Source organism: Sceloporus occidentalis, unplaced genomic scaffold (assembly GCF_023333645.1).
Source record: "Sceloporus occidentalis isolate IW3139 unplaced genomic scaffold, rSceOcc1.0.p SCAF_10, whole genome shotgun sequence".
Lineage (NCBI taxonomy): Eukaryota > Metazoa > Chordata > Lepidosauria > Squamata > Phrynosomatidae > Sceloporus > Sceloporus occidentalis.
The window spans coordinates 2,228,230-2,252,481 of record NW_028316990.1 but is presented as its reverse complement, the minus strand read 5'-3'; the positions used below and the strand labels follow the sequence as shown (position 1 = coordinate 2,252,481).

The window sequence follows — 24,252 nt, the reverse complement described above, 5'->3', positions numbered from 1 at the left end:
ACCAGGGTTGTTGAACAAGGCCGAGGTCTTCATTTAATACAGGGTCAGATATTTCTGCAAGTCTGTTCTATAGAATTACATGAAGTTTGCGTGCTTGGTATGGAAGGCTTTCTGAGAGCAACTCCAGCTGCTATGTTAGGAGTAAGTCCATTAAGAGTCGGTGACACTTTTACCTGGAAATAAATCTCATTTAAACAAATGGGATTTGCTTGCGGGTAAATGTGGTTTAAGACTGGTTTGTCCCTGGATTACAGCTATGCGCTTGCTATCAAATAATTTGAGGGTTAAGAGGTTTCTGCTCTCTAAATAAAACAATTGTGGAAAAAGCTGTACATTATGTGCTCTGATGCATCTTACTCGATTTCATTCGTCAGCATTTCTTCCCAAAACGAAATTTGTGTGCCTGGTCATTTCATTTGCTTAGATTTTATTTTTTAATTTTTTAAGGAGCATGGATTTTCTTAGGTGTGGAAACACCATTTTTAAAAGATCACAGTGGCAAACCCTTTGTGCTGGAAGAGACCAGCTGATTCAAAATGGATAGAGAGGGGTTAGGAATAGATAATGGTAGAGGGCCCACCTCTTGCAACTTGTCCAACATGGATAATGGCATATAGACCCAAAACTCCCACCACAACTCCCCAAAAAGTCAGAGGGTGGAAATAGTATGGGCTTCTTCTTCCTCGTGGGTCAAACAGCCAAGGAAGTTTCAAACAGCCAAGGAAGTTTGGCCAAGTGGCACAAGGGAAAACTGAAGTGTTTGGATGTTTTAACCTTTGCCAGGCTCCTTCCAGCCAAAGGTGACAAAGTTCAGATCACAATATGCAGTTCAAAATCATGCTGGTGACTCCCAAAGAGAGCCTTACCAGTCGCCTAGCAGGAAGCGGTGAGTTTATTTTAGCTTCACCTTATCAGCTTGGCTTCTTTTGCTAACCCTTATTCCCTTGTCACCCCCCCCCTCCTCCTTTGGATGCCAGACCCCCAAAGCGGAGACTGACAGCCAGTTGCTACAATTCCTTCGCTCCCCACCTCCAAACAACAGGGATTTGGTTTCTTGTTCCTTTGCCAATGTTTACCTAGCCAAAGTTTAGATATTGCTTTTCTTCCTCTCTTTGACTTGTCATGGGAACAATGAAACCCGCTCTCAACTTTTGGGGAGAAGGGTTGTGACAGGGACCCCACCTAGCGTTCATTTGTATTCATCCCTAGGAAGGAGTTCTTTCTCGAGTTGAAAAGTAAACTGTTAGGTAGGTTTGCCTCTGTTTTAAAACCGAAATGCCTTATTTGTCGTGGTCTTCTTAATACTCCTAGACGGCATCATGAGTGTATTTGGACTCCAGTCGGACAATTCATTTGGGAAAGATTCCCAAAGATTACTAACAGCACACAGTCAGGTTTTGTTTTGGATTTTTTGGGTTAGGAAATAAAACTTGATAAGCGTTTTGGGAAGAGCTTGCCCCTAAACGTATCATTTGCCCCTTCATCTCAACTAGTGTTTAAAAAGGAATGCAACTGTTAATTTTATTTTGTGTGTGTATATATAGAAACAGAGAGGCTATGTCTAGTCTAAATTTGCAAATCTATCTATTTATATTGGAGATTATAATGAGGGGTTGTGTCTATCGCAATCAATGAAACTCAGAGACTATTATTCAGAAGGTTTCAAACTAGAAAGATCTCATCTGATCTTTTTTTTTTCTGTACAGACAGGTAGAGAGAGAAATGAATCTATCCTTCTTTCTTCCAAAATTGTGAAGATGATTAAATTTTTGGATTCGCATTCTAGGTGTGAATTCTGGACTTTGGAACAGCTCAAAAATATTTTTCTTCTTTGAAGCTCTGCACACTTGACACAAAGAGTTTAGCGTTCACTTCAGAACTCTCTTGATTTTGAAGGGACCCATCATCCACTGGAAATTCAACAGCTGCTTGTTGGGTGTAGGCCTCACAATAACAGATTCTCTGGGTAGAATGTCTCAAAGTATCGGCTTCATTTATTTCTTATTGAAATCAGTAGAGCTCTTTGCATTTTCGGTTTTCAAAGGTGGTATTCTCATGCATTTGCACTTCCAAACCTACAGTATACAAAAGATGAAATCTGGCTGTCAGTTGTGATAGACATCATCACTTTTGGTTAATCACATTGCCAATTTATATGATTAAAAACTTGTTAAGGATGCATGATTTTTTTTAAAGCTTGGCTTATAGGTAATATGTGTGTGGCAGAGGTACTTTAAGCTGCACTGTGTTGCTCAGTTCTCGGATTTCCAGACTGTGTTGTTTGCAGCATGCTTAAGGAGCATATGTAATTTTAGGTTATTTCCGAACAGGGCATTTGTATGTTTTCCTGTTTGTGGGAAATGGTGGTAAGAGGAGTTAATGTTCACATGAAGTGTGCACATTTTTAGAGTTTTTAATACATGTAGATAAAAACTGAATAGGGAAAAAAAGTGACTGGGATTTAATATTTTGGTAATGAGTTCCTTGAATGTCTATCTTTAATTTGGTAAAAGTTTCATAAGACAAAATTATCTCTCTCTTTCTTTCACTTTTATTTTTCCTGTGTGTATTTCATTATCACCGGCCTTTTCTTAATGCAACACTGGCTCTTCTTTTTAAAGAATATGTAATGAAATGTTAAAGACGAATTTTTATCTCTGTATTTTTCAATGCACTGTGTGCATAGTATTCCATGCAGAGAGGAATGTGAAATGGGATATAGATAGCAGAAGTTGTTTCTGAGTGTTTCTTTGCCAGCTTTCTAATACAGCAAAAACAGTAGGTAGGTAAATAAAGAAGAGGCCCATTTGGTAAAGCAGGATGCTTATGACCTATTGTAAGGGCAAAGAGCAGGAATTAGAACAGGTTTTCATTTTTTTTTAGCATAGGCTTGCTAAATATATGAAGCAAATCCATTGTAATGTGCACAACTCATCCGTCAGTTTTCTGATTTTCTCCCCCCTCGCTAGTTATTTAGTTTTGAATCTGTCATTATTTGTCTAAGCACAGCTGACCAAGCAAAACCGTGTTTTAAAGTGGGCTTTATGTTTTGATAAATGTGATCTGGTTGAAAAGTATTTTCGACTGAATGCGGAGCTTAATAGAACATGCTGACATAATAGTTTTAATGCATTTTGTGGAAAATGTGTGAACAAACAGAATAGCTTTTGTTCCTTCATAATTGGCTGTAAAAGTAGATGGAAACATCACCATTACATATGGAAATGTGAAAAGAGAAAGGGATAACGTTTATCTTGGCTATATTCAGAATTGGATTCCCTGGTTTTTAAAATAAGCATCTGAAATGGATGCACCATTTGAAATTAGTTGTCAAAATACAATACTCAAAATTGAGCGCTTGACACTATATATATATATATATATATATATATATGAAAAAACTGCAGCCACAGATGCAAATAGACTGCATTTAATATTTTACATTACCTTTTTATGTCCAATGACCTCAATTAAAAATAAAGCCAGCTTATATTCTACAAACAGGAAAAAAAGTAACCAGGGAACCATTTTCAGTCCAGAATATTGTATCATTTTGCCTATAGTTCAATACAACAGGCAAAATGGTACAATATTCTGGATTGACAATGGTTCCCTGGCTACTTTTTTTCCTGTTTGCACAATATAGTAGAGTGTTCTTGTTTCACCGAAAACCAAAGTTTTAAGGGTCGTGCCTTTTCTTTTATCCAAACCCACATTGCCTGTGGCATAGATATTACACAGTGCATGTGCATCTTGAAAAGAGTTTGGACACTGCTGCATATAACTCTGGAAGTCGACCAATATTTGCTTTTGAAGAAACTAGGGAAGAATCTGATTTCCTCCATGTGGATCAAATGGTCATTTTTTACAAACTGGATCCGTTTTAACATATAAAAGCAAATTATATTCCCTCTGCCCCATCTCCCTTTTCTTCCCTCTCCATCCTTTTTTGTCCAGGAACTTTTTAATGTTCATTTCCTCCATCCCCTCCTCCTTCTGAGATTTAATTTGGAAGTCATGGAAACTACCTATTATCTGATTTTAGTGTTGGAGCAAAACAGGCAGGGAGGTAATCCTTGAATTAAATGGGCCTCCCCCCCACCCTTCCTTGGCTTTCTAAGTTGACCACACACAATCTGTACAAGAGAATTTGGTGTCCTCATGCTGGGAAAACAATAGGGAGCCATCCTTCTTTTGAAAAAGATCAGCTAGTTTGAAGTCAGAGGAGGGTTTTGTCCCCCCTTTCTTTTTTCTCTTTTTGCAACGTTTAATTTACAAATGGATCTGAGTGATAAGAAAAGGGAGCAACTAGTGATAACAAACATGAAATGAAAGGGTTTTTTTCCCCTAATGAAAGGTTCGGAGCTATCTGTTAAACAATTGACAACAGTTAAAAGCAAATAGTTTTGATATGCACTCAGACAAGGAAGATTGCAGTGGGTTATCAACCTTAACAACCCAGATTGATTTCTTATTGTATAGAAACATTTTCTCTTAACAGCTCATCCTCTTTTTTTTCTTTCTCTACTCTTTTGATGGTGTGGGTTCTCCTCCCCTCCCCATCTTTCCCAGAAATGTAGTTTTTAATGCTGCTTTTATAGATTATGAGGTCATACTCTGATCTAATCTTCATGGTTGTAAAACTAAAATGACTACATGGAGTTGGGAGATCTGGTATATTCACAATGAAACGACCCAGAGATTTATACTGGTATGACTGAGGTTAGAACTGTCACCATAAAAACACAACCTAACACCCCGATCCTAAGCACATTGAGTTGGAAATAAGTCCTCTCCATTAGGGACTTAACTTCCAACTGATGCTGCAATTCCAAAAATATTCTTCTGGGTGAAGCAAGTCATTCTACTGAGGTTCACTGGGACTTACTTGGGAGAAAACACCTTTCGGATAAAGTCTGAAACTCTGCTCAGTGGTGGTCGAAATGTTTTGAGCAGCAAAATTTCATAATGTATGGCTATTTAGAGCATGAGTAACCACAGTGGAGTTCAAAGATCTCCGCAGTCTTCAACTAAGCATCATAAGTCGGATTAGTCAACAAATGCTTTATTGTGAAAATATGAATATTATTCTTTGACAGGGGATTTCTCGCTTTCCCATTTCCTATTCGACAAAGCCTCTAGATGCCGTGGAATGTTTTGTTGGAGGGTCAGAGTTACTTCGTCTTATGTAGGAACTCAAGATCTTGTTTGTTTGTTCATTTGCTGGTTCATGTCAACCTGAAGCTAGGGAGATACATGCATGCATTCTAACCCTGTCTTTTCTTGCTCCCTCCTGCCCCATCTATTCTTTCTTGTCAACAACTGATTGGGACCTTGAATGACTACAAATTAGTTTAGCGATGGGGCAACTGTCAAAGATATCTTTGAATCAGGTTGAAGATGAACAAGGTTGACGGGAAACTTGAGAGTCTAATGAGTCCTTCAAATGGTTGATTTGCCACTCGGTGGACAACTAGGCAATAAGCAGTATGAAACATTGGAAATCAATACTTTACTATGGAATTTCATTAAGCCCCAATGTCTTTGGTTCATACTATTTTATATTTTGATGGATTATCCGAAGGAAATGATCCTCTTAGCTGTGCGCAACCATAAAAACTTTGCCTTGTACAGTGTTAAAAAATCAATCACAAGCAACTTTGGGAAGTTGCAGACTGAATCTTGTTTCTTTTCTTGTGTTTCTGTATGTGATGGATATTGGTCTATTTTGATGCATTACAAGAGTGAGAGGAATTAAGAAGCATATTGCACTAAAAGTGTCAGAGAAAGAAAGACATATCACCGAAGACTTATATCATAAGGCCTATGACTTTCTTCATGAAGTTTTATGTTGTTGCTAAGTAGTGACATCTGCCAGCTAGGGACTGGGGAAAAACACAATGTATATAGGAGTATTTTGACATTGTGTGTACTTGTAACACCCTTATTTTAATCTTATCACTTTCTGGTGCTCATGTACCCCCATCTTCCCTCCCATACCTAAGGAAATTCATGAGGAATTTCATCTTTAGGAATTTTGTTGTGAACCAAACTAATCCACACCTGGGGCACTGAATATCTTTCTGATTTTGCCTTTGTCCATACTAAATACTTTGTAATGTAGTGGTTTTCTCAAGAAGTACCAAACATATTTTGAAATATGTGTGTTTTACAATAGAATGTATTTAGTTGTGGGCACTTTGGGGCAGAATGTTTGCAAATAAGTATTGTATGAGAAAATAATTTCAAGAATACATGTTTATATATGCATTTCCATGCACACACACACACTTGTAGATATAAGGTGAAAATGGAATGGAATGGAGACAGGAATGAATGAATGCATCTGAAAATGATATAGGTCAAAAACAAACCGATCTGTTCATCCCTACCAACACATTTTTGAAAGCTGTTGTGTTTGGCCTCGTCGGAGCCTGTCTTTGCTTTGAAAACTAGTGCAAGAAGACAGATGATAATTAAATATACCTCATTTTGTGTTGTTACATTGAACATTTCAGTACAGACTTTACCACTGTTGTTTGAGAAATGATATACAGTGGCTGACAAACACTTTAATGTTTATATGCATGTGCTAAAGGCAGATGGGATCTGTTGCTTCTCCCATTCAGAGATTTAACTTGAGATCATCTAAAGGGAGAGAAGACTTTGGCTTATGTAGGTACAAATTAATAAACTTCTGTTTAAATGCTTATAAAGAAATAGAAATGGCTCAAGACAATGGAGAGTGTCTGGGTTAAAAGGAAAGGCAGTGGGGGAAAAATAGAGGAAGGAATGCTCTTATTAATGGGAAATATTTGTAATATTGGTACATTCTATGAGTCTTAAGATTGCCTTCTTCTCTCCTAGAAACCAGTTTGCTTCTGCTCAGTTGCTCATCTTTCTCTTTTTCTCTTCCCACCCCTTGCCTTCATGTTTCAGGAGACACACAGAAGGGTCAAACAAATCGAACCACCAAGACGAAGGATGCCCATGTCTGTGGCAGATGCTGTGCCGAGTTCTTTGAACTATCGGATCTCCTGCAACACAAGAAGAACTGTACTAAAAATCAATTAGTTTTAATTGTGAATGAAAATCCTGTTTCTGCTTCTGAAGCCTTCCCTCCTAGCTCCCCTACTGATAATCCTGATGAGCAGAGGAATGACACAGTTAATAACGTGGATCAAGTAGACCGCAGCGACCTTTTGGAGCATAACAACAAACCTGACAAGGAAGAATCCATGGAAGTGGAGGCTTCCAGCAGTAGCAAGAGTATGAGTGGTAGTTCTCAGAATGTCAGCAATGGTATTGCAAGCAGTAACGGCTCCACAATGGGTACCTCAGCTGTAACAACCTCTCTACCTCAACCAGGGGATCTGACAACACTGGGCAACTTCTCCATGATCAATAGCAACGTCATCATTGAAAACCTGCAGAGCACGAAAGTGGCGGTCGCTCAGTTCTCCCAGGAAGCCCGGTGCAATGGTGCCTCAGCGAGCAAGCTGGCTGTCCCTGCCCTCATGGAGCAACTGTTGGCTTTGCAACAGCAACAAATCCACCAGTTGCAATTGATTGAACAAATTCGTCACCAAATATTATTGCTGGCTTCCCAGAATGCAGACCTGCCAGCATCTCCAAGCCCCTCTCAGAGTACATTACGAACATCTGCCAACCCTTTGTCCACATTAAGTTCCCATTTATCTCAGCAGCTGGCTGCAGCGGCTGGATTGGCACAAAGCCTAGCTAGCCAGTCTGCCAGCATCAGTGGCATGAAGCAACTACCCCCTATTCAGCTACCTCAGAGCAATCCTGGCAACACTATTATTCCATCCAGTAGTGGCTCACCTCCAAATATTAACCTGTCCGCAGCAGCAGTTGAAACACCGTCCTCCAACAAAGTGGCTACAAGCACTGGTGGCCCGCAGCTCAGCAATCCACCGGTGACCGCATCATCATCACCAGCTTTTGCAATAAGCAGTTTATTAAGCCCTGTATCAAACCCTCTTCTACCTCAACCCACTCCTAGCAACTCTGTGTTCCCTAATCCTTTGTCCAATGTTGGAACGCCTGCAGAGGACTTAAATTCACTGGCTGCTTTGGCCCAGCAGAGAAAACCTAAGCCACCCAACCTAACCACCTTTGAAGCAAAAAGTACTTCCGATGAAGCGTTCTTTAAGCATAAATGCAGGTTCTGTGCAAAAGTGTTTGGGAGCGACAGTGCCTTGCAGATCCATTTACGTTCTCACACTGGGGAGAGGCCATTCAAATGCAACATCTGTGGAAACCGGTTTTCCACCAAGGGGAATTTGAAAGTCCACTTCCAGCGTCATAAAGAAAAATACCCTCACATTCAAATGAACCCATATCCAGTGCCGGAACATTTGGACAACATTCCCACAAGTACAGGTATTCCCTATGGAATGTCAATACCACCGGAAAAACCTGTAACAAGTTGGCTGGACAGCAAGCCAGTATTATCAACACTGACAACATCGGTTGGCCTACCACTTCCACCCACAATTCCAAGCTTGACTCCTTTTATCAAAACAGAGGAGCCTCACCCTATTCCCATCACTCATCCTTCATTAAGTCCCCCTTGTTCTGTCAAAAGTGACTCTGGCTCCATTGATCCTATTGGGAAAAACTCAAACGGGCATCTAACTGAAGGGGAGGTGGGTGTTCTGCAATCCTCCAACAGCAAACCAGAAGAAAGCACTCAGACGTCCAGTGCCTCTGCTAGCCTGAACAGTTCTGCAACCTCACCAACAGCAGATTTGGGTTCCACCAATGTGGTCACATTCTCAAATCCACTGATGCCTCTCATGTCAGAGCAGTTTAAAGCCAAGTTTCCATTTGTAGGACTGCTGGATGCCACGCCAGGCTCTGAGACCTCCAAACTTCAGCAGCTAGTGGAAAACATTGACAAAAAGGCAACTGATCCTAATGAGTGTGTCATTTGCCACCGAATTCTTAGCTGCCAGAGTGCTTTGAAAATGCACTACCGCACCCATACTGGCGAAAGGCCATTTAAGTGCAAAATCTGTGGCCGCGCCTTCACAACAAAAGGAAATCTAAAGACCCATTATAGTGTCCATCGTGCCATGCCCCCATTGAGAGTGCAACATTCCTGCCCAATTTGCCAGAAAAAGTTCACCAATGCAGTTGTGCTACAGCAGCACATCAGAATGCACATGGGAGGCCAGATACCTAACACACCTGTGACAGAAAACTATCCTGAGTCAATGGAATCTGATACAGGGTCTTTTGATGAGAAGAACTTTGATGATCTGGATAATTTCTCTGATGAGAACATGGAAGACTGTCCTGACAGTAGCGTGCCAGATACGCCTAAATCTGTTGACGCATCTCAGGATAGTTTATCTTCTTCACCATTGCCACCAGAAATGTCAAGTATTGCTGCTTTAGAAAATCAGATGAAGATGATCAATGCAGGTCTTGCTGAACAGCTTCAAGCAAGTTTAAAGTCTGTGGAGAATGGTTCAGTGGAAGGGGATGTCATGACGAATGATTCGTCATCTGTTGGTGGTGATATAGAAAGCCAAAGTGCTGGAAGTCCTGCTATCTCAGAGTCTACCTCTTCCATGCAGGCCTTGTCCCCATCCAACAGCATGACCGATTACCACAAATCACCAAGCGCTGAAGAGAAACAACCCAGAACTTTATCAAGTGACTTTGCCAATGGTTGGCCCTTGGCCCTTTCCAACGGTGGCGCTTTGGACTTGACATCAAGCAACCCAGAGAAAATGATCAAGGAAGAGTCTTTGAGCATGCTATTTCCTTTCCGAGACAGAGGCAAACTTAAAAACACAGCATGCGACATATGTGGCAAAACGTTTGCTTGTCAGAGTGCCTTGGACATTCATTACAGAAGTCATACCAAAGAGAGACCATTTATTTGCACAGTCTGCAATCGTGGCTTTTCCACAAAGGGTAATTTGAAGCAGCATATGTTGACACATCAAATGCGAGATCTACCATCACAGCTATTTGAACCAAGTTCAAATCTTGGCCCCAATCAGAACTCTTTGTCAGCAATGCCTGCTAACTCACTCCCATCTCTTATAAAGACTGAGGTCAATGGCTTTGTTCACAGCTCTCCTCAGGACAGCAAAGAGACATCTCCTATCCTGCTTCCTTCAGGGCCTTTGACACCTTCAGCTACATCACCAGTCTTGCTTCCATCTCTACCCAGGAGAACGCCGAAGCAGCACTATTGCAACACATGTGGGAAAACCTTTTCATCCTCTAGTGCTTTGCAAATCCACGAAAGAACACATACAGGAGAGAAGCCTTTTGCCTGCACTATATGTGGAAGAGCTTTCACCACAAAAGGCAACCTTAAGGTACATTTTTCTCCCTTTCTTTTAATTCTGTGTTTTGCTTCTGCTAGCCAAAGTGGAGTTGGTGAAATAGCTCGGTTTAGTCTTTCAATACTCTTTAGCCCACATTTTGTCTGTTATATCAGGGTAGCATGCCATAGTTTTTTGTGTGTGTACACAAGAGTTCCCATGGAAAATGTGTATGGCATGCACCCATGTCCCCAGCTCTGGATATCCTGGTCTAATTGGAGTTTGATGATGCATATTTGTAGGTGTCCATTTCCATGATTTTTGCACTTTATATGTATATACCTTCCATACATATGGAAGACATGTATGGAAAAAACAGAAAAGGCTAGTCTGTGTACCTAACAATAGTGTTTGGTGCATCAATTGGAAGGTTGCCCTTAGGTTACTGATATCCGATCACATATATGAAGTGTACAGAATAAAGTGGCAAGAAGCTTTATTTCAGGGAGGAATGGTAAGACCAAGAAATAAGTAATTGTGTAAGTCACTAAGAAAGAAAGAAAGAAAGAAAGAAAGAAAGAAAGAAAGAAAGAAAGAGAATAATCACATTTAGTATATAGTATAGGATTGACCTGCTTTTTCTAGGATCTTTGATTCTGATTTTTTGGAAAATGTAGAGGGTTGGAATCTTAAAATGTGTTGCACCAGTTAGAAGTTAGATTTCTTCATTTAGCTGGTATGTTTTCTCTGGGCCCTGTACTCTCCTGGTTAGAGGAGATGAGCTGCACAGAATACCTAGATCACTATAGATCTGCTGCTGCTAGTATTCTGCACAGCTTATCTGTCTGTAAATCCCCTTGTACCCCTGCTTTAAACTATTGTCAGACTTTGATCTGCTGCAAATTGGATTTCAGACAGAAACATAATGCATAAAATTGTGCAGTACAGTACAGTTCAGGTTTCCCTGGTTTTTTGTGTGTGTGTGTGTGTGTGTGTGTATGTGTGAAAGCAGTTGATTCCCTAATTAGCTATCCTTGGAAAGTATGCTAAATATACAGATTGCTTAAGGAATCTGCTCTTATAGTGAAGTTCTTTTTTTTCCTTACTGTAGAACACAGGTTTTGATCTGTGTTAACTGGTTCTCTAGCTAGCATTTCTTGGTGGAAAAAGCAAACACACTTAATTTGTCAACCAGCGCAGCACTTTTAAATGTTCTTTTATTATTTTAACCCCTGTAGAATAAGTATCCCTCTAGATATTTGTTGATGGCTTATGAGATAAATCATTATTTTCAGTCTTCTGTTTTACATGCAAAAAAACCCTCCTATTATCAGTGAAGGAATCTTTGAGCTTTTTCAGAAGGACACTTGTATGGGAACGGTTAATGGAAGTAACTGCTGCAGTTACAGTTTCAGGTGGATCTTAATTTTTGGCTAAATAATATACAGCTGCTCTTAAACCCAACATTCATTATTATCCTACCCTCCAATATTTCACGGAAGAGAACCAGGGCTTGTGTGGCCAAGCAATGTTAGAGTTGTGGCCAAGATGGCAAGAGTTATAAACAAGAAAGCAGACATAGGCTAGGAGAAGCTGCAGCAGTTTGGTTTTGCCTGGGCCTATTAGAAAGGGCAAGATTTTGCCCTCTCCTCTTCCCTTCCTGATTTGAGCGCAACCTATTTTTCACAGTTAGAACTCACTTTGCAGCAACTGAAGTAAGATGAGGAATGGATGTGAGGGGTTTGGAACAAGGAGAGAGAAACTAGACATTTTAAGAACAGCAGAAAAAGCAGAGTATTGTGCCTGCCAAATTGGGGCAGTTGGAGGGCATATATCCCTGTGTGTGTGTATGTGCCTTCAAGACACCTATCAACTTATGGCAACCCCGTGAATTTCATAGGTTTTTCTTAGGCAAGGGTTACTTGGAGGTGGTCTACGAGTCCCTTCCTCTGAAATATAGCCTAAAGCTAGGGTTGCCATCCCTGGGGACCTTCAAACCGGGAAAAATGTAGGACAAGGTTTAAAAATGTAGGACCTTTTTTTTTTTTTTTTAATTTCCTGGCCAGGAAATTAAAAAAAAAAGGTCCTACATTTTTAAACCTTGTCCAAGGCCTGGCATGGGCCTGGGTGACAGCGTCCTCCAAGCCCTTGCCAGGCCTTAGAGGACTCCGCGATCACGGAGCCCCATCCAGGGCCTGGCTAGGGCTTGGGAGGCAGCGTCCTCCAAGCCCTTGCCAGGCCTCGGAGGACTCCGCGATCGCAGAGCCCCATCCAGGGCCTCGCTGGGGGGGGAATCCCCCACCTCCCCGCACGCCTGCACCACCTTCCCCCACCTCCTCTCCCCCTCCCTGCGTGGAGGAGGTGCTGCCTCCGTCCACCTTCACCTCCTCCACACGGCCTGGGGGAGAGGGGGCGGAGGAGGAGGGTGGCGTGGGCGCGCGGGGAGGCGCCGCCTCCAGCTTCGCCTCCTGCGCCCCAGGCAGGCCTCGCTGCCCTCCTCTTCCTCCCCGCCTCCCTGAGGAAGAGGAGGAGGGCAGCGAGGCCTGCCTGGGGTGCAACAACCCAGGCTGCAACCGGGGGGCTCCCGGTTTTGGGGCTCCACCCGTGCTGGGAGGGGCCCGGGCCCCCCAAAATCGGGAAATTCCCAGTTGCAGCCGGGTTATGGCAAGCCTACCTAAAGCACCTAATATTTGTTGGCTGACCCTTCTTAGCTTCCAAGATCAGACAGGCTCTGGCACCTTTGGGGTGTGTAGGCCCCCTTTTACCCCCGTTTAATTCAAACTGCTTGAGATAATAATAATAATAATAATAATAATAATAACAACAACAATAATAATAAAGTTTATTTATATTTCCCACCTCTCCCAAGGATCAAGGCGGGATTACATCAATAAAATAATGAAATAATACAAATACAATTGATAAAACACTAATACTGAATTTACCACATTCCTATTAGTTCTCTAAAAAACAGTTCGTCAGTAGCCAGTAATCATAGTCAAGAGTGGAAGATAATCATAAGCTTTTATATGGAGTCCGATGGATAGGTCCTCCGGAAGAGATTCGTTTTGAGTGCCTTCTTAAAGACCTCTAAGGTATTGATAATAATAATAATAATAATAATAATAATAGGATTTATTTATATGCCACCCAATCACTGGGAATCCAGGCGGCTTACAATAGAGGAGATAATAGACGGTTCCCTGCCCTCAGGTTTACAATCTAAAAAGACACGACATATTGATGAGACGGATCTCTTCCAGTAGGCTATTCCATAATTTTGGAAGCGCAGCTGTAAACGTCTTATGGGAAGTTGTCATTAACCTAGTATTATGATGTTCCAATAAGAACTTCCCTGATGTTCTGAGAGTGTGGGGCGGATTGTGTAGGGAGAGGCATTCCCGCAAGTAACTCGGGCCCGAGGCATGTAGGACTTTAAAGGTGATAACCAACACCTTCTATTGCACCCGGAAGCCAATTGGCAGCCAATGAAGAGATTTTAACACTGGTGTTATATGGTCAAACCTAGATGTGCCAGTGACCAATCTGGCTGCCACATTTTGGATTAATTGAAGCTTCCGAACTTGGTAAAAGGGTAGCCTCAAGTAGAGTGCATTACAGAAGTTTAAACAAGAGATTACCAGTGCAAGTACCACTGCTTCAATGTCCTTTCGGTCCAGGTATGGACACAGTTGGCGTATCAACCGAAGCTGATACCAAACACTCCTGGCCGTCGCATCTATTTGAGATGGCAATATCTGATTACCTGTGAGTTCATAGGTGAACCATTTTTGTCTATTACTGATTGGAATTAGGAAGTGTTTGTATTCCTAGCCTTGACATAGGAACGAGCAATGTTTTATATTATTGTTAAAGGTGAGAGCATGTTGTTCTCCAGGCTTGGATAGATATGAAGCTGCAAAAGCACAGGGCCATCAGAAAAGTGTAAGCTGTACAATCCATTTGGAACATGACTACAAACTTGTGCTTGTGTGAAACACAAAAAAGCAGCATCACTTCAAAGGAATGTGCTATTTCTATTTTGAACAACTTGTCGGTGTATGTGAGGACCCTTGCTGGGCTAGTAAAGCTGATTTTTTTTTATTATAGATTACTTTAGAGCTAGTTTTTTTATTTATTTACTTACTTGTTAGAATTCAAAGCTATATGGACGGGGGCCCATCCAGACAGAAACAAGAGCTGGAAAGCCTTAGTTTTAGCATGCGTCCCCTTATTTTGGGTTTACTAGGGTTTAAAGTTGGTGTAAGAGAAGAAGTCATGTATCAGTCATGCACCAGAGAACAGTTCATATACAAGTGCAGTTTTTTCTGTGTAAGGCTGCTAGGCAATGTACAATGAATGGGGCTGAAGGTTGGGGTGAATATAGCAAGAAGCAAAAGAAGGTGAGCCCACACCTTCCCTTTCTCTTGGCTTCTCCTTTCTTTCTCTGCTTCTCCTTTGTGGGTATCCATTTGCCTCTTCATCTAGTGGGCTGCTAAGAAAGAGCAACCCAAGATTGCTGTTGTAGAAGTCTGAAATGACTGCTTGCCCAGGATATTTGAAGTTATGTGATAGGCTAAGGGCCTCATGCAACCCTGGGTCCATGTGTTTCCCATCCTTGCCTTTGCATTCTGCAAGCTGCCCATTGAGCATCCCTGCCTTTGATCCATGGTTCTCTACCTTATGGTCTTCTCAATGTTTTGGACTGCAGTTCTTAGAATCTCTGTTCATTGACCCTACTGGCTGGGACTTCTATGCCCTAAAGACCAAAACATCTGGAATACCACATGCTGAGAACTGTTACTGTAGATAACAAGATAATAGTGTAATGGTGATGCAGTTCTTAAGATATCCTTGATTGACATAAAAGCAGTGGATGTCCCTGCTAACCAGTGTCTCTTTCAGGTTCACATGGGGACTCATATGTGGAACAGCACACCTGCCAGGCGAGGCAGACGGCTTTCTGTGGATGGCCCTATGACTTTTCTTGGAAGCAATCCTGTAAAATTTCCAGACATGTTTCCAAAGGATTTGGCTGTGAGGTCAGGAAATGGAGACCCATCTAGCTTCTGGAATCAGTATGCAGCTGCGTTCTCCAATGGCTTGGCAATGAAGACAAATGAGATCTCCGTCATTCAAAATGGTGGCATCCCTCCAATTCCTGGAAGCATGGGCAATGGCAGCAGTTCTCCTATTAGCGGCCTGACAGGCAGCATGGAGAAGCTCCAGAATTCAGAACCTAATGCACCTCTAGCTGGTCTGGAGAAAATGGCAAGCAATGAAAATGGGACTCATTTCCGTTTCGCACGCTTTGTGGAAGACGGCAAAGAGATTGTAACAAATTAGGACAAATGTTACGAACATTCCTGCAGATATTGCAACCTAAGGTTGTGTGGTGTTTTGTTTTGTTGGGATTTTTTTTTAGTTTTTGGCAAATTGACAAAACAACAACATTAAAAAGACATTATTTTGTACCCTGTTTGACACCTAGAGTTCTAAAACAGCTTATTTATTAGTGATATAACCTCTTTTCCCCCTTTTCTTTTTTGTTTTGCAAACACATGCAAGCATTAACTTTGGTCTTCTGTACTTTGGACTAAATACTAATTGACTAGAGTGCTGTAACATTTATGGCAACGCGAGTCTGTTTGGTTAGTTGGTCTCCTTCTGGCATTTAACTTATTTTCTATATCCAGTTTAACATAAACTTTGGGTGGTGATACAATACCTCCATTTCTCTCTCTCTCCCCCCCCCCTTTTTTTTTTCTCTCTTTCTCTTATAACAAAAGTCTGTATATGTGTATACTTCAATCCCAAGGAAAAAAATTATTGGCAAATATCTTGTTTAATTCCCCAAACAGATTTGCGCAGAAGATTGGAAATGGACCATATAAAATTGAACCATATGCATCCTTCACAACAGACTGCGTTGTTCTTTTTTTACTGTTTTGTTCCGTTTTCATTTCTATTCTAAAAATTTAAATGGCTTTAATTTGGGTGGGGAAGTAGATTTTAACTTTCTCTTCTCTCCTTTTGGAATTGTCCTTTGTATTGTGCTTTTTACTGGAGTCGTCTTAGATGTTAATAAGTTTCTGTACAGTAAATAAGCACGCGGATGAATAGAGGAGATCCAAAAGTGTTGTTCCAGTAGTTTGAAAACCTTTTGCCTTGTAGGTATATTCACTATAAAAAAGAGTGCTGGACTTTGTGCTGCTATAAAAGGCGTCTTGAACAAACTTCCATGGACAAATTTAGATGCTCTTGTACATATGATGAGAAATACTGAGTTCATTAAAATGTACATATGTTCCCAATGAGCTCAAACCAACTTCTTGACCAAGATCAAGTACAGCGTTTGTTTATTTTGTATTAGGTATGAGCGGGGAAAAGAACACTTTGGACTGTTATATGCACTTTCTTGGAAAGCTGAAAGGAAATAGGTTGAGTTTCTTTTAACGTTTAATACTTACTAACAGCAGAGATACTGTAATTTTACGCGAGTAATCAAATACATTTTTTTTCAACAGACAAAATTGGATTTTTGTGTGTGTGTGCTTCAGGAAATGGGTTGGCGAAATGGGGCAGTTGGTTCCCACCTGAAGGCAGCGACTGAATTTGTTCTGCCCCTCCCTTGATTCGTATATTTATTTGGGAAGCTGGCTTCCAAGACGCATGAGCTGAAGGGTGTGAGCCAAAGGACAAGAGCTCAAGGGGTCTCAGCTGGAGGATCACTGCCTCTGAGGAGTGAATAACAGAAGTGGAATTCATCATTGCTGCCTAAGCATTCTAGCTTTATATTTTGCTTGTAGCTCATATCTAGAAGCAAGCAGCCAGCAAAGAGAAAGGGTCAGTGGTCTTTGGGTTGGATGTTCCAGTTAAGAAGATGAGGATGCTATGGATGAAGCCCAAGTTCTATTGTCACTCCTGACTAGAGCAGAAGACCCATTAATCAATTGGATTTACTTATTAAGTTGATTTACCACTCAGCACTTCATACATTGGTTTACTCAAATTAGGATTAACCAACAGTTGTGAAAATGCATAGATGTGCATAGAAGGATAGGGCAGAATGGCCTTCTCCAATCTGGTCTCCTTCAAACATTTTGGAGTACAACTCCCATCAGACCTAGACAGCATGGGTGATACTTATGGATAATAGGAGTTGTCATCCAAAAATGTCTGAAAGCTACAGAGAGTGTGAAAGCTGTTCCAGAGCAATGGTCTTCAACAGATGCGTCAGAGCCCACAGTTAGGTGGCACCTGCATACTTTGGTACAATGTGCCAATGGCATTACTGCCATTTTCATTGTTGTTGTTGTTGTTGTCATTGTTTGTTTCTTCTTTTTTAAAAAACAACACCACACAGTTTCTAGATGTAAAAGAGAATATAAACTAAATCTAATTGTTGTTCATCAATTTAATTGATAAGAATTTTTTTCAAAGTCCATATTTATGTAAGTACCATTGATTCAATGGATTTACTAATTGGGACTAACTGGGTTTAGTCAAGGTGTTATTGCCATGTATAATGAGGTAACAACCCAAGAGAAGAAAATGTGGTCTCTTTGTTTGATTTTCAAGGACTTTTAAAAAAATATCCATAAGGAAAAGATGAACTTTTGGGGAAAGACTAAAACTATTTTCTCTTTTTTCAGCAAATGAAATGCTTTTTAAGATAATGAATTCCTTAATATATGATATGAAAAAGTTTGGTGCAAGACAATCTGCATAATTAAAGAACCATCATTCTTATGTGCCTTTCAAACATATACTATCCCCCTTCTCAAATTGAGAGCATCCTATCAGCGGAGCAGATAGGGGCTTCAGTTCTGAGTACTGCATGTGAATTGCTGCTTACTGTCTTGTAGCGATCATTGATCTGGTCTGGAGATACTAGAAGCTGCTACTCTACAACTGTTGTCTGCTGGCTTGCTGGGGATAATGGAAGTTGTTGTCATGGCTACTAGCAGGGTAAATTTTGTGTAAATTTTTTGCCCTCAATGTGGCAGGTTTTCCTGACATTTCTAGACACTCAGCTGAGAAAACTGGCAACCATAGTGAGTTCTTTTTTCTCAGCTGGAGACTCCTGTGAAACATTCATTTCTACCCAAAATTTGCAGATTGTGCAAAGTGTTGTTTTTGCACAAAATCTGTTTTTGGCACTTTTTTTTTTTTTTTTTGCAAAATAAAAACTCCCAAATATCTGAGGCTGTCTGACTTGGTACATCAGTTGCATAAAGATGCAATTGTAGGTCATGTCCTGTTGTGAGTATCCCAAAGGTAACTGAATTGGCTACTGTGGGAACAGAATATGGGACTAGATAGGTCTTTGGTCTAAAGTCCAACACACCTCTTTAGGTGGGATAAGGCTGCTGCTCAACATGTGCATGTACATAAGTCCAATTGGACTCAGTAGGACTTGCTTCTGAGCCAACATGGTTAAGATTTCAGGAGATACGTTGTTAAAAGGAAGATCTGCTAAGTAATGTGGGATTCTTTCTCTTCCATCTTAAGAGTTGGAGATGCCAAATGTTCTTTATTTCCTGGTTGAGGTCCCATGCTCCTTAATGCAGTTTTTGTATGAAGTTGTACACACTCATCAGAGTCTTGGCCAAGATGTGCACATCGATGTGAGGTTTTTTGTTTTTTTAATGCAATGCTCTAGTTCCAACATTTTTTGTTAGGGTTGTTTTGAAAGCTGGATGTAGGGGAGAATTATTGGAGAAGGGTGAGGCTTCAGAGTGTTTGCTGCTGATTGTGAATGTTTCATTTTGCATCTGTACTATTTTGGGGGGGGGGGGGAGGCTATGAGTGTATTTAACATGGCGATGCCACAAAAAACAAATGAACAAAAAACCTGGCAGATAAATATCTAGGTATTAAATGTCATAAATGTCAAGCAATATAATATATATGTCATAAATGTCAAGTAATATAAGTTTTTCCCATGTAACTGATACTGAGTGGATCTACAGTACAGCAGTTTTAGGTAACTTTGGCCCAGGACAGACCACCCTAAAGGGTCATCCTATTTCCCTCCGGAGGGACGCTGCAACAGCTAAATGATGCGGCATCCCTCTGGAGTAAAAAGAACCCGTTTTTAGCTGCGCCCGGGTTACGTCAGAAGTGCGCCATTGGCTGATGTGCTGAGGCTGTGCGTCCCTTACGTCAAGATGGCAGTGCCTGTGTGGATGGGACACTGCCATCAGGCCGCCGCCACTACATACTAGGGTTCTGGACCGTGCGGTTGCTGCATGGTCTGGAACCCTAGTATCGCCGCCACCACACCCCTTTTGGCCCGTCTGTCTCAGGCCTTTACCATGGCACTATGCAATGGATTTTGGGGATTTGTACTTTGGTGAAGTGGTTGGAATTTTACCACTGTAATGCAAGGAAGCAAACTAGAGCTCTCTGTCAATGGATGTAAAATACTTCACCAAACTACAAATCCTAGGTTTGTGGATCATGCCTTAGGATGGAGCCATGGTGGTTAAAGTGGTATCAGGCAGCTGTAACTATGTAGTACAAATACACTTGGCATCCCTCCTCTGTCCATATTATGAGCTGCAAGGGACAATAGTAGCAGAGTCAGACATGGTGCTGTGTGATGATGGATGTTTGGTGTGTGTTTCTTAGTGCATTTTGTAGCAAAGTTGCCATTTATGAATCACCCAAAAAGAGGACACAACACCTGATTGAGCCTTGGTTTGAAGCTCTTGTCCATGGCTATTGCCCAGTTTGTCATCTTAATCTGCTACATAGATACATAGCCATCTTCTATAAGACAAAGATCATATTCTTCTTCTCCATCTGTTTTCAGCCTAGCTCTGTGTCACAGGAAGTTGTTTTCTGATTTATTCTTCTCTGAGAACCAGACAAGTGTAGCAATGAGAGTGTTGGATTGAGACTTGGAAGATCTGAGTTCTAATCCAGGGGTTTAATTTGGGTTAAAATTTGCTAGATGATCTGGGACAGGCTTCTCCCTTCCTGTCTTTCTCAGCCTGTTCTACCATATAAAGGCGTGCTAAAGATAAAAACAGGGAGGAGGAGAGCCATAGACACTGCTGCTAATTGGAAGGAAAGCAGAGTATATAAATATCACTGATAAAGAAATGAATGTGGCACAATGCTTGTAATGCATTAGGAAAAACAGTAGCCATGGGAAGCCATAACAGCCTGAGTGTAGGGTCTAAAGAGGAGCAATTTACCTTTCTTTGCTTGGAGGAGAGAAGACTGAGAGTCAGCATGGTTGTTGCTGTGTGCCTTGAAGCATTTTCTGGCATGAAGGCGAAACAATCACAGGGTCTTCTTGGCAAGATGTATCCAGTGGGGGTTTGCCTTTGCCTTTTTCTGTGGCTGAGTGAATGTGACTTACATAGTCCTCAGCTCCTGGTTTTCACTGGCAGTAGGCCCCGTTCGCCCCAGTTTTTCCTCCTAAACTCAACCCCAAATACTCCATTTTTTCAAAGACTGTTATGTATACTTCACCCCCTACACTAGTCTACTTCCCCTGGTTATTGCAAAGGACCTGACTAGCATTGCTGAAGTAAGATTCAATTGTCAGTCTAATAATGGACCAAGGATGGGGAACAATCTTGTCCTTCCTCTCAAGCAGCAAAATATTTTGGGAACAACCCTGACATTAACTTGACATCCATTTTGGTCCTGGCTGGCAATGGTTCTCTGGGGTCTGGGACAGAAATATTTCTTGTCACCTATTCCTGAAGATGCCAGGAACAGAAGCCAGGATGTTTTGTACTTGGGATATGATAAATAGCACTGTGAAACATCCCCATTTTTGGATGACAATATGGTACAGTGGCTTTGTTATGCAGTAATTTGATGAAAACCTACAGAGAACCATTTTAGCTCCTGTTGCTGACTGTCTGCTTTCCAAATACACACACCAAATACAGTATTAATGTTAATATTGTTCAGCAGGTGGTTAGAAATGTTCTTGCTGTGTTTATGTATGTGTATGTCTATGTATGTATAAAATGAGAGAGAGAGAGAACATCACCATGGTCCAATGTTCACCATGGTGAACATTGGACTATTACTCTGGTGACTAGGGTTCAAATCCCTACTCAGACATTGAAATCCGCTTTGGTCACACTTTCTCAGCTTCAGAAGAAAGCTAAAGCAACCCCCTTCTGAATACTTCTTGCCAAGAAAACCTCATGATAGGGTGGTCATAAGTTGGAAATGACTTGAAGGCACACACCAACAAATATATCTATTTGGCATCCAGTCATTTACAGTTGGCCTTCTGTATCCCTACATTCTGCATCCATTAATTCAACCAGCCATGGCTTTGAAATATTTTTTAGAAAACCCCCAAAGCAAACTTCGATTTTGCCATTTTATATAAGGGAAACCATTTTACTATGCCATGTATATAATGGGACAAACAGCCACATATTTTGATATCTGCAGGGGGTCCTGGAACCAAACCTTAGTGGATACCAAGAACCCATTGTACTTTTTATCTTTTAAAAATGTCTGCATGCATTGTTCTACATTTTACAATACCTGTGAAAGTGTGAAGTGAAATGTGAAGGGTCGGATATTTTAACAGGTGTTAATGGTGCTGAAGAGTTCTTGGCTCTCCGATTTGCAAATCTGGCTGTTAAAGACTGTCAACTGAGCCAACTAAGAGAAAACACTTGTCACAGAAAGGATTTTAAAAAAACAACACTTGGGATAAATTCTCCGACTGTCATGGTTTGGCAATAGTGTGTTTGGGATTGTCTTCCATGCTAAAGTGTGTGTGTGTGTTTAGTTTTAAAGCTCCTGGTATGGAAACAATTACTGAATACTGAAAACGGAATGGAAAACAGAACATCTTTTTTTAAAACCTCCTATGAAAATCTGGATTGAATTGTCTTTTCCACAATTATGAATCAGATTACCAGCTGATTAGAATCAAAATGCTTTCCCCCCAATAACTAAAGATTTGCACTAACAGGTTGTGATACAGCCTGCAGACACACCTGCTTAGATGCTTCCAATTCCAAAATTGGTATTAACATTGATTGATATAAGGCTTCCTCGGGATGTGTTGCAGCTTCCATCATCTCCAGTCAACACAGTAAGGATCTTATCCCATTAACAAATAAGCCGTCTTACCTCTTCCATCTTGAATTCAGGATCCAGGATGCCCCCACATATTATCATACCTAAATTGCCACCTATCTAGTCGGGATGCCATCGTCCGGATGAATTCCGGGTCGAAGCCTCACTGAGCTGGCCAATTTTTGAAGTCAGAAGCTCCCTGACTTCGAAAAAGTACTGGCTGAGTGAGGCTTTGACCTGGGTTGCATCCAGGTGGCAGCATCCCCTCTAGATAGATGGAAATTTAGGTATGATAACTTCCAGGGGCATCCTGGATCCTGAATTCAAGGCAGAAAAGGTAAACTGGTTTATTTTTTAATGGGATAAGCTCCTTATTGTCTGACTGGTTGTCTGACTCTTTTGGAAAGGCAAACTGTTGCCATAGACCTACACCTGTGGGCTTGTCTACATAGACAATTCCCCAAATTCGCCCCCCCACACACACACACACTGTTGTCAAAGAACTCACTGTGTCCTGTTTATATGCTGCAGGGCCAAAACCTAGAATTGGGTCTGGATTGTCTTTATGACACCTAAGTCTGAATCTGTTCTTCCTCTGCCTAACCAGCATTTAAATAACTCATCTTTTGCTATGGGTTTTCAGCTTTCTTTGCAGTGACAATGGTGGCTGCCTTCACCCGTAGTCCCTGCAAGCCACCCGGTGCTGGCACTGAGGACACAAGTCACTCTGAATTCAGAACAAGGTGCCCAGCATTGATAACATGGCTGGGCATCTCATTCTGATCACAGCAGTGATGCCAGGCAATGAACAGGGACCACATGGGAAGGAAGATGCTTGTTGTTCGATAATCAGATCCAAAATTCTGCAGCAAAAGAGAGCAGATAGGGGAATTCAGAGGAAATTTGGGACCAGAATACTCCAGGGAGTTTTCTGCCAAGTGAAGACAAGCCCTGTGACTGACTCAGGGAATACATTTCTAGAAGAGGGTATTTAGTGGACCAAATATGAGTTTAGTTTTGCCTTTCTTTCCCATGTAGTTTGGCTCAATTTTTCTGAGTTATCAGAAGGTCTTTGATTTGCAACTCTCCTTTGGGATTGTCCTTCCTTCCTTCCTTCCTTCCTTCCTTCCTTCCTTCCTTCCTTCTCTCGCCCCCCCCCCCCCCCCCTCTGGATGATCTGCACAATTTTGATGTAATGCTAGCATGAAGGACTGTGTCTATTCATCTTTTATAAGAATTTCCCCAAATTCATCAAAAATCTTCATATTTAGAATGGAATGGATATGACTGATGTATTTATGTATTTTAAATGAACATAAGAAAGCAAAGCTTTCCTTATCCAGCCTAGGGCTCTGAGTGCTTTAAGTCTGGCTTGGAACCTCTGTATTTTCAATCATATTATAGCTAAATTTAAGTTTCTTCTTTTTACCGAGAGGCTTGGTCTTTGACATGTGGGTACAATGAATAGCTGTACCTTTTGAATTTGGCCAGTGAGAATGGGGGAAAATTTTATGCCAGGCGATTTTCTGACAAATGTATCAACATTCAAAAATCACATCACTAGGATGGGAAGGACCTGAAGCTTTAAAATGAGCATGTAGGATAAAGGTGATGATGATGATGATGATGATGATCATCATCATCATCATCATCATCAACCTACTTTTCCACAAAGTTGGGACTAAAGGGAATTTATAATTTAAAACAAAAGCAATAAAGCTAAAAATGAGACATGGAAATGGACCAAAAGGGAACGTTGGACTATGGCTCTGGAGTCCAGGATTCAAATTCCCACCTGACCATGGAAATCCACTAGGTGACCATGGGTTAGTCATATACTCTCAGCCTCAGAATACCCTGTGATAGGTTC

At 41.2% G+C, this 24,252-nt stretch overlaps 1 protein-coding gene across 4 annotated transcripts in view; it reads left to right on the top strand.

Moving 5' to 3' along the window:
- The window catches only part of SALL1 (spalt like transcription factor 1), a 41,577-nt gene that overhangs the window by 7,325 nt on the left and 10,000 nt on the right, over positions 1-24,252 (top strand). For 3 of the 4 annotated variants that reach the window (XM_089540167.1, XM_089540168.1, XM_089540169.1), the window contains exons 2-3: positions 6,940-10,361; positions 15,213-16,288. In XM_089540167.1, coding sequence (XP_089396293.1) covers positions 6,940-10,361; positions 15,213-15,653 — 3,863 coding nt within the window. In that variant the 3' untranslated portion in view covers positions 15,654-16,288. Of the gene's footprint in view, positions 1-6,939; positions 10,362-15,212; positions 16,289-24,252 lie in introns of those variants that run through there. The other variant, XM_089540170.1, reaches the window with a different exon arrangement.